The sequence below is a fragment of the Chlamydotis macqueenii genome, chromosome 6, assembly GCF_036417535.1.
Source record: "Chlamydotis macqueenii isolate bChlMac1 chromosome 6, bChlMac1.mat, whole genome shotgun sequence".
Classification (NCBI taxonomy): domain Eukaryota; kingdom Metazoa; phylum Chordata; class Aves; order Otidiformes; family Otididae; genus Chlamydotis; species Chlamydotis macqueenii.
This window is the reverse complement of record NC_141561.1, coordinates 28,750,221-28,764,612: the sequence shown is the minus strand read 5'-3', so window position 1 is coordinate 28,764,612 and position 14,392 is coordinate 28,750,221. Positions and strand designations below refer to the sequence as shown.

The window sequence follows — 14,392 nt, the reverse complement described above, 5'->3', positions numbered from 1 at the left end:
AATTGCAGCGGTGGTATTAAACCAGCTAGCCTTTCAGGCAGCAAGAAATTAAAAAAGGCGCTAATAAATTCCGTTAAAACCTCCTGAAACTACACCAAACAGTTTTCTATAAACAATAAAAGTTTACAATGTTGGTTATGGAGAACACTGGGCAGCGTGACGGTGCCTGGAGGCTTTCCTCATAATAACGTACATTCAGGTGTGAGGCTCACCTGATCCTCGTGCTGATGATCATTGCCATGGAGATGCAGGAACACATTTTTATGTGGCAGCCTCTTTACATCTTCATCTACCTTTTAATAAGGTGCATGTGTGTGTCTGTGTGCAAGTCTGGTGTCCTGTACACAGGAAGCCCTGTTTGACCAGCTGTGTCAAAAAACATTTAAAACTGACAGCAGGTCTCTTTTTTTCTGTCACATCTTTCCTTCTCTCAGGCCCTTTAAACAAGCTGTGGTGTCACTGGAAGTTATTCCCCGTCTCCTGTCTTAAAGTGCTATGCTTCAGAATTGTGCTGTTTTAGGAACAGATTGGGCCCCAGCCAACTATGCTGAGTTGAATTTGGAGTGAAAGTTAATGTTTGTGAAGGAAGAGGAAGCAGTTCTTTGGAGAGATTACTTTTTGTTTGTACATGGCCAGGCGATGGGGCCATTAGGATAGTTTCACATAGAGGTGACTGTTGGCCAAACTGCACTTAAGACTGGGAAGGGTCTGGTATCCATGGGACAATGTACAGACTCATGAAAATGTAGCAGATGCTTCCTGGTCGTCATATCTTCACTTATACCATAATATCCGCTACCATATGCGTATATTCCCACTCTCTGTCTCAGAGCAGCATCAAACAAGTGCCAAATCCTCATGTCGTCCAAAATGTGACTGTCTTGTGAGAAGGTGCCGGTGTACGTGAATGCTGTATCTGAATGGCACTGGACCATGTTGTTCTCCTGCCCTAGGTGGGAGCTCTACTGCAACCTCTCTCTAACAGTGGTTTCTCGCCCTCCCCTCTCCCTTCCCCTCCTGCAGACATGCCTTGAGTTGGAGCGATACCTTCAGACTGAACCGCGGAAGATCTCTGAGACCTTTGGTGAAGATTTGGACTGCTTCCTTCATGCCTCCTCAGCCCCAGATGCAGAGGACAGTATCCGACGGCTGGACCCCATCCTTTTACCGGTGGAGACGAGTATTTGTGACAAAAGCGCCAACATGGACATGATCCTCTCACGGGACAAGCTGCTGTCTGAGACGTGCCTCAGCTTGCGGTCCACCAGCTCTTCCACAGAAGGCTACACAGCCGTCAACCAAGCCCAACTCAATGCAGTGACCTCATTAACACCCCCTTCCTCTCCGGAGCTCAGCCGCCACCTTGTAAAAACCTCACAAACTCTCTCAACGGTGGATGGCACAGTGACGTTGAAATTGGTGGCCAAGAAAACTTCTCTCAGCTCCGTGAAAGTGGGTGTAGCAACAGCGACCGCAGGGACGATAAAAAGTGGGCAAAGTGACAGTGAACAAGGAGGTACAGGGGCAGAAGCATCTCCAGAAAACAAGAAGAGGGTTCATCGCTGTCAGTTTAATGGGTGCCGGAAGGTTTATACAAAGAGCTCCCACTTAAAGGCTCACCAGAGGACTCATACAGGTACATGTGTAGGATGCTTCTCTCATCTTGTCCTCTCCTCCCGCCACCTAACTGTAATCATCTCCTTTTATTCTCATGTAGAAAAGAAAAAAACCTCTCTTCTGAAAGTCCAAGCTTCTATCTGTTAAACAGGGCAGTGGAAAAATATGGTAGGCCAGTAAATGTTCTTATTGTTCAACAGAACGGAGGAGTTCACCATCTACCATTAACCTGTTGGGGTTTCATATGTCTTACGGGGCTTGATGCAGAGTAATTTTGCCTAAGGGTTGTGGATGTATCACTCATGTTAAAACTGTGGGCCTGCCAGTTTGGGTTTTCGGCACTCACTTCCTCAAGATAACTTTAAAAATCTGGTCAAGTGTTAACTGCATCAAATAGAAAATAGTGTGAGTAGGTTTTTGTTGCCTTTTATATGGGGAAAGAGAAAAATATAGTTGAGATCTGAGATATGCTAATGCGTGCATGAGAGAGCATGTCTGTAGATGCAGATGTGTAAGTACACAGATGCATGTACCCTTGAGATGATGATCTTGGACTTCTCTGGTGATAAAATACAGTGAGAGCAAATGAAAGAGTGACCTCGAGTTTGAATGGTGTAGTGGAGGTAGAGAGTGAATAGGATGCATGGAAAGATTGCAGACTGTTGTTTGCGTAATATTTACTGATGTTGCACATAAGCTCCACTGTGTAAGCTTCTTGAAGCATAGCAGATTGGCTTAGGTTTGGCTATTCAGGATCCCCACTCTCCTGTTGTTTGTTCATAGTCCCCAGTAGCTTTTCGGCTGGTATTCATTGGCAGTAATAGCTGTGCAATTTGCTTGCATTGCTGCTTTGTTCTAAGCTTCACATGTGATGAGAGATGATAAATTCCCATTAACACTGTCTTATCATGTGGTTATTCTTGTTTCCAGAGGGATTGCTGTAATCAGTTTTCTCAATTTTACTGTAAAATGTGTGGTCTCTTACGATAACTGCACATTTAATTCACGATCTTATCATGCAGGCAGATTCCTAGAAGTGAGGTTGTTCTTGCAAGGTAGAAAATAACACATTGGACCAGTACAGTAAATCAAACAAATGTGTGGGTGGTTAAGAGAGCTGCATCCATCAAATACTAGGCAGCCCTGTAAAAGTTACATGGGCCGAAGTATAAATCATATTAAGACGTAAAAGGCATTGGTTTTGATCTTTTTATATGGGCTTTCTAGTACTTTTACTGGGGATAGCCACCTTACCAGGAGTGACCTCACTTGTGATCCAGTCATTTGAAAGCCAGTGAAAGTAGTACAGTCATTTTAAAATCTACAGTAACATGACTAGGAGGCTTCTCATAGCACTGGTGCTGCTGTGAGGCTGGCTTCTGCCGGGGTTGTCTGGGAGGATGTCCCAGCTGAGGTCTTCCAGCAGGCGATGGGGCTCCTGTGAAGGCCCAAATGCAGAGCATGAGAGCCGTTGACATGGTGGTCTTGTCTGTTCAGATGTGACCCCTGTGTTCCTCCTCAAGCTGGAAGTAGTGGGTCTTACACAGCTCTTCCTGAAGTTAGCCAGGGATGTGGCATGATTGCCTAGAAAGGGTGAACTTGTGGGTTTTTCTGTTTTTGTCTCCTAGTAGGTGGGGATGTGCACAATGAGTCCTGAGACAGCATTTGCAAAAACCTCTACTCTTTCAACACCTCCACCCTTTGGAGTCAAACTCTTGCAAGATGTCGCATGCTTTTGAACTCAGCCTTAGGTCTGGTTGAATTTTCTATTGAGGTCGAAACCTTTCCACTTGGTAGCATCAGTATGTAAAATCTTACGTTTTACAATTAATCCATGACAAGAAACATTTCTCACTGGCCCTTTGATACTTCCGTTGAATAGCCTTAGACTGTACATAATGCTCAACATGGTGAGAAACGCAAGATGGGGAAAACCTGTATCAGACCTCATGCTGGCAGATGAGGAAGATCTGTATCAGATGATGAGGCTGCAGCTGACCAAGCACAGTGCCCACACTTCCCACTCCCAGCACCTCACCTGATGGGTTCAGCTACCCCTCTGATCTTGCCAGTTAAACCATCAGTGGTTTAACCAGCCCCTAAACCATTTACTAGTTTATGGGAGTGTTGCTGTTTCCATCCACCAAGTCCTAAGCAGATAGCATAGGTTTTTAGGAAAGCAGGAAGGCAAAAGACAAGAGGGAATACAAACCTGGATGAGGAGCTCTCCTGTCTTTGCAGCCATATAACTACCCTGCACCAGACCACATCCTAGATGTGCATAGCTGTGTAGAAGGCACGGTTTCATTTTGCAATCAGGACTGGATGCGGCCTTGTAGTTAAACTCTATCTTTGATGCAGAACCTGGGAGCAGGTAGGCACCTGGCTCCCATTTTTCTCCTTGGAAAGCATATTGTATAAATACCTTTGAACATTTACATCTTAGGAGCAATCTGAGTGAGTCGAGGGGGGCGGTGTGGTGGGCTTATCTGACTAGCTTATTTGAGTCCAAAGCACAAAGTCATTCATAGCCCTTCGTCCTGCTTAAGTGCTCTCTTCCCTTGAAAATCTCTGACCGTTGGATGCCTTGAATCAGAGCTGGTACGATCAAGATATTAAATCTGTTCACGCTGACCTCTGCAGTGGGGTTTCTCTGCAGGGAGCTCCTGCGTCTGGTAAAAGAGAGGGACAGAGAGAGAGGAATAGCTGTGAAAATTTGGGACTGAATTATAAATGGCAGAGCTGCCTCCTTTCCCATGCACGCCTTCAGGGCTAGGGACAAGGAGCCCTTTTCTCTGTCGGTGCTTTGTTTTTTTTCATGCCATGAGCTGAGTGTGCTGTGGGTTCCGAATGCACCCAGCAGTGCCAATGGCTAGTAGCCACTTGGCTTAGTCAGTGACTGAGCCAGAGGGTCTGAAATGATTGCAAGATATTTTCCTTTGGCTGCTTGCTTGTTAGTATGTCATGCAAGAAGAGTCTGCCAGTGTGGGCTCTGTGTAAAAGGGTGTGAGTGCCCTGACAGACAAAGAGCTCTCAGTGTGGGGTTCACAGGCAGGGAGGCAGATGCTGGCTGGTCACCCAACTTCCACGTGCAAAGTCCGCTTGCTGGATCAAAGGGATTTACTGCAGTGTGTGAAAACAAGAAAACCATGGGCTGGGTAGCTGGGGGACGGCAAGCAGCGGAAGGAGGTTGCATTCCTTTCATCCGTATGTAAGGCTGACCAGACAGACGCTGGCTGCTGTTTGTCGCTGCTGCATGATGAGCCAGGCTGGGCTGGAGGCAGTACAGACTGATAGCAACTTGCTAGATTGGAGCTGATCTTCTCTTAGGGCTTTACTTTGCTGAGGAGCCCAAAGACAGTCAGACCCCACAAACCACTTGGTGCTGTACAAGCTTCTCTTGTTACTCTCCCACGTCTCATCTGTATCAGGACATGAGAATCAGGACAGCGCTGTACAGGCCATCAATGGTTGAACTGGTTATGAAACCACCTTCTGGATGACCTTTGGAGAGGGAAAAACAATCATCTGTGTGGGAGAGAATTTTTAATCTGGAAAGGAAAGGGAAAAACATTGCCTAGATGGAAAGGGAAATGAAAATATTTGACTGAATTCAAAGTAAGCTGGGGTATCTAAAGAGAATGGTGTGTAAAGGAGCTAAGAGCAGTGGCAGAACTGACTGTCAGAAGAAGCCACTAAGGGGAGAAATAGTGGCTGGGCCCATAAACAGGAGGAAAAGGTGAGCTGTAGGTTTGGAAAGACCATGCTGCCAATGTGAGGGTGAGGTAAAAACATCTAAAGAAGGAGCCACCAGGAATGGCATGCTAATCCAGCTCTAGCACATTCTCTCACAATTATTCATGGAGCAGACATCAGTGCAAACTCTCTCTTTTGAGAGAGAAATTTTCATCCAGCCTTCACACATGCATGAAGATGAACTGCCAATGTAATGGAGAGTGGAGAGGGAAGGAATTAGAATAAGCTAAAAAGCATGTATAGTCATCAGTACTTCCTAAATTAGAAAACAGGATATTGCTGGTGAGTGTCTGGATGCAAATAAGTCTAATGGTGAGCTGGCCTGTGACCTATGGAAAGATTAGTCATGGGATGTTGCTGTGTCTCCCAGATCAAAGACCTCTGGAGCAGATTTCTATCTCCTGACGAAACCATTCATATCAGCCTTCCTTGCAGCAATGTACAGGGGAAGCTATGAGATGGCATGGGTGCTCTCTGGCCGGAGATAAAGCATCACATATAAACTGACCAGGAAATCTTTAAGATTGGGATAGTGATAAAAAATGGCCCTTAGGGGTTTCTGATGGAGTTTACTTTTTATGAATAACAGAAGGTTTTGGTTTTTTTTTTCTTTATTCATTTAAAGCCAGGATCTGATACAACCTAAGTGCAAGTCTGACAAATAGCAGTTGGGCACCTCATACCTATATTTAGGTTTCTGAAGCCTAAAATAAGTGGGAAATACTCATGTAAATAGATGTTAGGAGTCTACATGCGATCTTAAGATAGCACTTATCTGAGTGGAGTTTGTTTCCCATTGTCAGGACATCTTCTTTTAAATTACATAGTTCTTTGATCCAAAGTGCTGGGTGAGAGTAACTAAAGCAAACAAATCTACTCTGCAGGAAAACAAATTGCTACATTTGCAAGAAAAAGATGAGACACAAGAGTATTAGAAAAAGTATTAATGAACAGGAAGGTTTTTGAGGTGGGATTTAAAACAACGGAGAAGAGCTTTCCCAAAGTGTTGGAGATAGAAGAGGAAACGTCCAGAATTTGGAAATTATTGGAACAGACCAAATTGAGGAGAGTAGGCTGGATGATAGATAAAGAAGATTAATATAAAGTAAAGGAATAATAGAGAAAATAGTCTATCTATGTCAGTGATACCACATGAACGGGAAGCTGCATTGCTGTATTGTGTTAGTGTGGTAGCACCTGTGAAGAGAAAGCCACTGAAGAGAAAGAAAAAGCAAGGAGCGCAGCACCAATTCTGCAGGGTGCAAAATTTTGAATAATGACTTGGGGAAAAGCGTTTGGGAGAACAGTATAGGTAGCATAGGAGAAAAGCCAAAGCCCAAGATTTTTTCTTGTACAGAGACTCATGGCTTCATAGCGAGTCCTCAGCTCTGTGCACAGGGTTGCAACTTGGCAAGGGGACATGGAGGGACACAGAGAATGCCGAAGCTCCTGTGGCAGCACCTGAAGCAACGGGTGAATCTGCCACTGGAAATGAGAGCAAGAGAACTGAAGGAGGAGGAGTGTGTGAGGAAGACCTTCATTCAGGGCTGGATTTGTTTTGGGGTACAGTTGCATCACCAAATTGGAAAGATGTGTTTTGTGGTAGGGTTGGGGTTTTTCTCAAGATTTTCTGGTAAAAACATAACAAGGGTTTATCAAAGCAGATTAAAATAAGCCAAACATGATAATGAGCTCTTTAAAACTTTCTGGTTTTGAAGCCTTTTAGCCATCTGGCAAGTTTGGAGGGGAGTGTTGTCATTTCACTGTGGAGGGCCAGAGCCTCACTTCATTATTGCAGTGAGAGCTTAGACCGAGGAAAGAAGCTTTGTGAACCTCCCAGGCAGGAGAATGGGCCCTGCCAAAAGCAGCCCTTGCCATTTAAAACACTGATGGTGTTCATCTATGGCTTAGTTGCCAGTACCTGAATTCCCAGTCCCACGTTTCTGCTCCATCATTTGCCAAATCAATAGCACAGGACAGTCTTCCTGTTTGGGTTTGAAAATGTAAATAGGTATTGTTTGTTTGTTTGTTTGTTTGCCATGTGAGATGATTTTTGGCACAAGGGAGACCTAGAAAGTTATGTTTGCTGTCGGTTCAGCAGCTGCAGGAGGGAGAGTGTGGGCTGCCTCAATAAGGCATGGAGGGGCCATCTCTAGTTTGTCATCTTGTGTTTTCTTTATACCCATCCACCCCTGAGCCCCCGTGAGGTACCCAGCAAGTTTCCCTTTGTGTTGCTGCTGTCTAATGATGAGAAGCTATGATTTTCTTGTTCATTTGTCCAAAGCACTGGCACTTCTGAAATATTTGAGGTCACATCAGGCCTGAATCAGAGATGTGTGCTTGGAGATGCTGTTTTAGGCTAAGGCGGGCTTGCTGGATGGGAAGAGCCTGAGGAGGCTGGGAAAGCTGAAGTGCTCTGGGCAGGAAAAGCCAAGTGTGCTACCTCTCATCTCCAAAGCAGGTGCCAGGTTAGGCTCTTCCTAAGCACAGTGTTGGCATTTGAGTCTGGGTCACGTGTGGGCAAGCAGCCAGGAGCCTGGATGGACCTCTTCTAACCCAGAGCCTGCCTTCAACACGCCATGTGGGCACAGTCCCACGTACCTACATACCAGCAGCAGCAGCTTGCAAGCAGGAGCAGATGAAATGCAAGGCTTCACGGAAGCTGACTTAAATACAGCGGAGGTGTCCACGCTTCTGCCAACGGTAGTGAGATCCTAAATAAAACCACAGGCACCATGGTGTAGGTGGCACCCACCATATAGCACAGACCAGCTGTGGGTAGGGAGACCAGCCAGGCCTGTGTTAGCACTAGAAATAACAGCTGAAAAAATGTACTTAAAGATAGCTAAAGGCAAGCTTATGATGCAGAGAATGCAGTGTGGATTTAATGAATAAAATACTGTGTGGCACTTGCTTTATCCACAAATCTCTGAGAGTGTCCAAAACCTTTGTGTCACTGCAGAACCAAAACCTTTCCACAGGTCAGCTTTGTACATTATAAGGCTTGCTAAGAATTAAAAGCCTTTAAAACACTGCAGGCCAGTTTGCAATCCCAGCAGTCCTCATGTGAAGATAGGCACCCAAATGTTGCGTTGGGCAGATTTGCTCCTGAAGGTGTCTGGCCTTCAAAACCCAGGACTGAAAGCTGAGGCTGCAAAAACTGAACACTGAAAAAACATTTGCAGGCGTGCTAGCTAAGCTAAGGATAACAAGCATATGTTCCAAGATAAAAGCTGATCCTCAGCTGAGTTCTGAAAGAAAGGTGTCCTCAGTGTTCGGCAGTGCACATTCAGAGGCTTAGCAGGGATTTATTCCTTCCTCCTGCACGTCTGGATTCTTACCACTCACAGAAAGAACTTAATAGATTAGTTGGACAATTTTGCAATGTCATTCTAGTTTTTTATGATGGCCATAAGTGATCATTAGTGCATTAGAAGCTTGTATTAGTTCTTGGAAATGAATGTTATAAAAATACAGGCACGCATATCTGCATGTGCTTTTGTTCAAAATGTAACTGCATGGAACTGTATTATGGTTAATTTTGCATAAACTTCCATTTGGACATCTTCTTGTTGATCACCTGTAATCTTGCAAAACTTTTTCTTCTTCAGAGTGAAATTTTACATGTTTGGTCTTTTTCCAGTGTGGTTACTGTTTGTTATTTTAGAAGTTGGAGGAAAAATACTTGTTTTTTAGGAGAATGTAGCACACGTATTAGGGAGAGGCAGGAAGAAAAGAACTGTCCTCAGTGTAACAAGTTTAGCTAATAAACTAGGCTGATGTAGTGGAAAATAGTCTTTGAGTAGAAGATTTCTATCTGTTAATATCTTGGTAAAAATTAATTTGAGTGGACTAAGTTATGATCTGTTGTAAACTGAGTTTTTTATGTGTGGTACATGTGACACAATTTTAGCATTGATTCTTTGCAAAACCCACAGAATCCCAAGATGATTCTTTTCTTGGGCTTTGTTTGGCTTTCAGTGTGTGTTAGGAAATGTGTTTCATACAGAAAACCTCTTTATTTAAAAAAAAAAAAATTCTCCTTGAAGATGCAGCATCACCCAGCAATGGAATTTCATAGTACATTTGTGTCCTTCTTTAGTTACAGTCATCTGGCAGCATGAATGACCTGGGTAGTCCAAGACCCAGTCCAACTGGGTGCTTATACCCTTAGCTCCATTAGAGCTAGGGACAGGTAATCATCTGGGGCCTTTCCAAAATCCAGATGAGGAAAAGTAAATTAATTATCTGTACTTGCTGCCTTGTGCTCTTTAGACCAGGGTCCTTGGTTCACCAAAGTTTGCCCAGCAGTGTTGCCAGGACCTTTTTACCAAGCCCTGCTCAGCATCAAGGCAGAGAGGAGCTCCCGTGCTGCCGGGCACAGCTTGCAACTTCCAGCCCCAGGAGAGGAAGAAAGCACCAGGGAGGGTGGATCTTGCTCAGAAACATCGAGCGCCTGCCACTGCATAGGTAGCCCTGCCCTGACACCAGAGCAGTCTTCACTGGAAGAATTGCCAATGTATTTTTTAAGCCCAAGCACACAGTTTCCCTTCCACCTTCACCCTCAAATCAAATCCGATACCTGAATGAATGAAAGCATCCTGGGTCGTCTTCCGTTTTTCTTTTTGCTGTTGACAAAACTGGGAAACAGAAAGGAGAATGTTATTTTCCCCTTGTGTTTTATTCCTGTGCTGTCTCTGCTAGTCAGCATCATCGGTTTTTGTCATATTTCTCTGATTTTTCAGTGGCAAAAGGGAGAAAATGAAGTGACACGTAAATGGTGAAAAATATCGGCACTGTAATAGTTTGAATAAGCAAAACTCCACATTCATTAGCAAAAATATGGAGCAAAACCATTTAAAATGTTATGTTTTTGGAAAAGAAGGTGTCTCTTCCCCTTAATTTTTTTTATCAGTTCTAGTCCCTGACATGTGTCTTATATTGTGCCTGGAATTTCTCAGAAACTCTTGGCCTAAAACATGAGTGTCCAAAGAGCACATCTTCGATATGCTGCTTCGGATTATGTAAATATGTGCCATGTCCCATAAAAGGCTGCCTTCATTGTTCACCCTCTGGGATAACTTACCAAAAACAAAGGGAAAAAATATATTTCAGGCTCCTAGAAAAATCTGACCCAGTGAACTGCTGAATTTTTCTCCTTTTTCATCTGTTCCGTCTGCTGCTGCTACCTTGCCTTGCATCTTTGAGCTTGCAGAGCTCCACTGAATCTGAAACTAAAAGCCCTTATTAGAGGAGATTTTTTTTTTTTAAAGTTCTTGCTGCTCCTCTGGGGACCAAAGTAATGGCAGCTTGAAGCAGCGGAGAATGTGTAATTAGGGCAAACAGCGATGCCTCGTGTGATGGGGAGAAACAGGAGGAGAGGAGGGGAAGCGCGCAGCCGCCCATGGTGCACAGGCTATTACTAGGAGACCCCGGCAGGAAATGCTTGAGATGCAGGGTGCTAATGGGCCAGCCCTCCGCCTGGGTACCACCCGACCTGCTGCACAGCTGCTTCTGCCCTCCCGTTGCCAAGCAACTCCATCCTTATTTATTTCTTTTTCTTTTTTTTTTCTTTTTTTTTTTTTTTTAAATTTTCCTCCCCTCCCTTCCTCACTTATTCTGGAGACTTAGTTGGGTAGTTTTGCTGCTGGTGTTGCTGCTGGGTGCCCGCCTGGGCCTGCCACTGTCCCTGCGGGAGGATGTACTGGCAATTAATGGAGGTAGAAGTGTGGGTTGTGTGCCCGGGCTGGCGCCGGCGTCCATCCCCCAGCCCCGCTCCCCACCAGCCGGGATCTTCCTTCGGAGAGGAGCTGCAGAGTACGGGTTTGAAAGGGGAGTGGTGTTTGAAGGCTTTATCGCTCTCAATGGGAGTCTTGCATAGACCTGGGGAGATAAAGCGCAGCATTCCTCCCTGCCTTTGGTGCTGGGCTTGTATGGTAACGGGTGTTCATTAAATCTGTCCTCTCAAGTACAGTAGAAAATGGAGAATTTCAGTTTCTTTGAACGCTGCTGCATGCTTTGCTTTTCTCTGCCTTGCAGCTAGGCAAGTGGGCTTTGTGGATGTGTCCTAGGTGCTTGTGTGTGTGTGTAAGACATAATGCTGCAAAAATTATTTTATTTTTGTGTCCTGAATGGCTACATGCCGAAGACTGCTGCTGCCTCCGTAGACAAGATTTGGCAAGGCCCTCAGGGACTAATCTGGAGCTTTGAAGTTTGTAGAAAGACTAATTGGACATTGGGTCTAGTTCTTAACCTCTTTTCCCCCTTCTCTACTATAGACATGATCAGAGCCATCTCTCTATAAGGGCACTGCTGACCTTTTTGGATGAAAGGAGCCGTACATCTTTCATAGAAATGTACTGCTTTTACACTTGATCATCCCTGGTCGTCTAAAAATAGGTACAACCTTCTCACATTGTGTATTTCACAATCCTGTCACATTCCTCTTCTGCCCCATACTGTCTCCTGCCAGCTTTTCTCTTGTGCTTTGTCACACTTTCAAAGGCTTTTGCATCTTTCCAGCAGGTGGAAAAACTGTGAATAAAATGCCTTTATTTTTTTCTTTTTTTCTCTTTTAGGATAGAAAGCATTGGTGAGTCACTTAGGTACTGACCACTGCCCCCTCTTGCATTCCTTTGTAATAATAAAAATAATAATTAGGCTTTCTATTCTCCAACAGAAATCAATTAGGAGTATATTGAGGAATGAAAGGCTAAGAAAGTATCTGAAATTGATTTTTGTAATTGGTTTTACTGGTTGATGGGTTGCATGCACATACACTTAGATGTTAGCATTGATCTCCAGGGGATGTGTATGTTAAATAGGCTGCTCTTCCTTTCTGCTAAAGAAATGAACTTCTTAATCTTGAAAAGAGGGTGATGTTGTGCAGCTGCTCACTAGCTTTCCTGTAACCTCACCAGCAAAGCAGCTGCCTGAGCCATGTGATGGTAACTTGCTGAATCTAGTGTGAAAGTGGGGATATTTAAGAAGCAGCAGGTCTTGGGCTACTCCTCTTCTGTATCTCATATTTGATGAAGTGTGTGTATGTAATGAGGGAGGACAAGCATAGGTGTTGAAGAGACCTGTCTGGTTAGGAGATTTCATTTTTTTCAGGAATCATAGAATGGTTAGGGTTGGAAGGGACCTTCAAAGGTCATCTAGTCCAAAAACTGAGTCCTTAAAACTGAATGTTCTTCTGCAACATGCTTCTATTAAATATCATGTAGCTCTTGCTGTAGGAAGAGAGGAGTGACCGGTAACATTTTCTGTTGTGCCATGTGCTGTGTGCTGATGTTCAGCTAATTAGAAGAATTATGGCCCAGCTTCATTGGTATGCCATGTATGTAGCTTGTAAAGCTCTCAGAGACCCTTGGAGATGAGAAGTGCTAGATAAATATAAAATATTGTTAATGTGATGTTCCACATTAGGCATCCCATTGTGCTGTGGCAGACTTTCATAATAAAATGCAAAACAAATTTGAATGCCTGCCTGGCGTTTCTCTGCAAGGCGATCTGGGGGGCTGCTTCTCACCAAAAACTCCACTGGCTTCTGGCATTTCTGAGTGACTTGCGTCTGCGCCAGCGACATCCTCGTGGGCACCGGCTTCTGAATGATGTCTTGAGTTGTCCTGCAGTGACACTGCTGCTTGCTGCAGCAGCATGGTCCCAGTCACCAGTCCAGGAAGAGCAGGTCCCAAAAGGATTTTTCAGAAGGGGTGGCAAGGGAAGTTAATAAAACACTCTCTTAAAAAGCCAGTGGGACTACTTGATTCTTCACACATTTCTTTGCACTGCTAAGGCCCCCAGAGCTTCTTTATGGGAGAAATCCAGGCAAGAAATCTTGGATTTAGTTCCTTTTTCAGTTGTAATTTACAGTTTGTCTGGTTGTCCAGGAACACCAGTCTTGGAGCAAGTGCAGCTAAAGCTATCTTTCAGTACATATTTTTAGATGTTAAGGCTTTTAGAACTTGTTTCATTTTGACTAGTTTTTAAATAATGGATTTTAAAAAGGAAGGAAATGTTCTGTGTTTCTTTCATAGAACTTTTTTGGATCCTGAAACTATATGTAAATAACTCACGGTGGATTAGAACACATGGTGATTTTTCAGCGAGTGTGCTGTTGTCTTCTTAAAGACTCCTCTGCATGCTAGTGTTGTGTAGTTATGTAACACAATATTAAGAAGCTCTTAAAACATAGTACAACAAATGTCTTATTTGATTGGCTTTCAAAATGTGCATACAGACAGGATTTGAGTTTTTTTCCCCTCAGTTTCTGTAAGCATTTTTGGCTAAATCAGTCATACTGACAAAAAGAGTCCTGTGAGTGTACCACATTTTAGCACAGATTGATACGAGCAAGGATTTTGACTGTGATTCTCCGCTGTGCTTTCTAAGATTGGTCTGTCTTACTGAAGTGCATTGCAGGACTGAGGACTTAAACTACTTGATTGTTTTACTAAGTGCACTATAATCAACATATGTTTGTGCTGTGGTGTTTAAGGTGGGGTGCGGGGGAGGGATAAGGAAATAGATATGAGTGGATAATCATAATATCTTTGTTTACGTTTAATTCTGTAAAGGGTGAAAGTCAAGCCTTAATGGACATTTTTCCAATAACTTTGATGGAGCCAGAATTTCATCCCACAGCATTGCCGACTCCTGTGATCTTATAGTGCACATCCTAAAATCTGGAGGGGTTTGTTTTTAAAGTTTCACTCTTGAAATCCAGGGAATAGAGAGCAAACTCCTTTCTCTGTATTTGATAATAAATGTTTCTAGCCTGAGGGCTGCAAAGAGAAGTTTAAAATCATGGCCCTCGGTTATCTGCAAAGCAAAAGGCAAATGATCTCCAAATACTCTTGTTTTCTTCTTTAAAATCTCATTATTTCTATGGGAGACTGGACTTGTGACTTTTTAACTCTTGGTGTTGGCAATAAATACTGCATATATATATTAAGATTATACATCTTAATGTATACGTCCATTGCGTGCTGTAGTTTTTTGGTCATGACAGCATCCT

General features: G+C 43.8%; 1 protein-coding gene across 1 annotated transcript in view; it reads left to right on the top strand.

Annotated features, from left to right (window-relative positions):
- KLF7 (KLF transcription factor 7) overlaps window positions 1–14,392 on the top strand; it is a 56,843-nt gene that overhangs the window by 29,874 nt on the left and 12,577 nt on the right. The window contains exon 2 of the mRNA XM_010127300.2: window positions 1,024–1,636. Coding sequence (XP_010125602.1) covers window positions 1,024–1,636 — 613 coding nt within the window. The remainder of the gene's footprint in view (window positions 1–1,023; window positions 1,637–14,392) is intronic.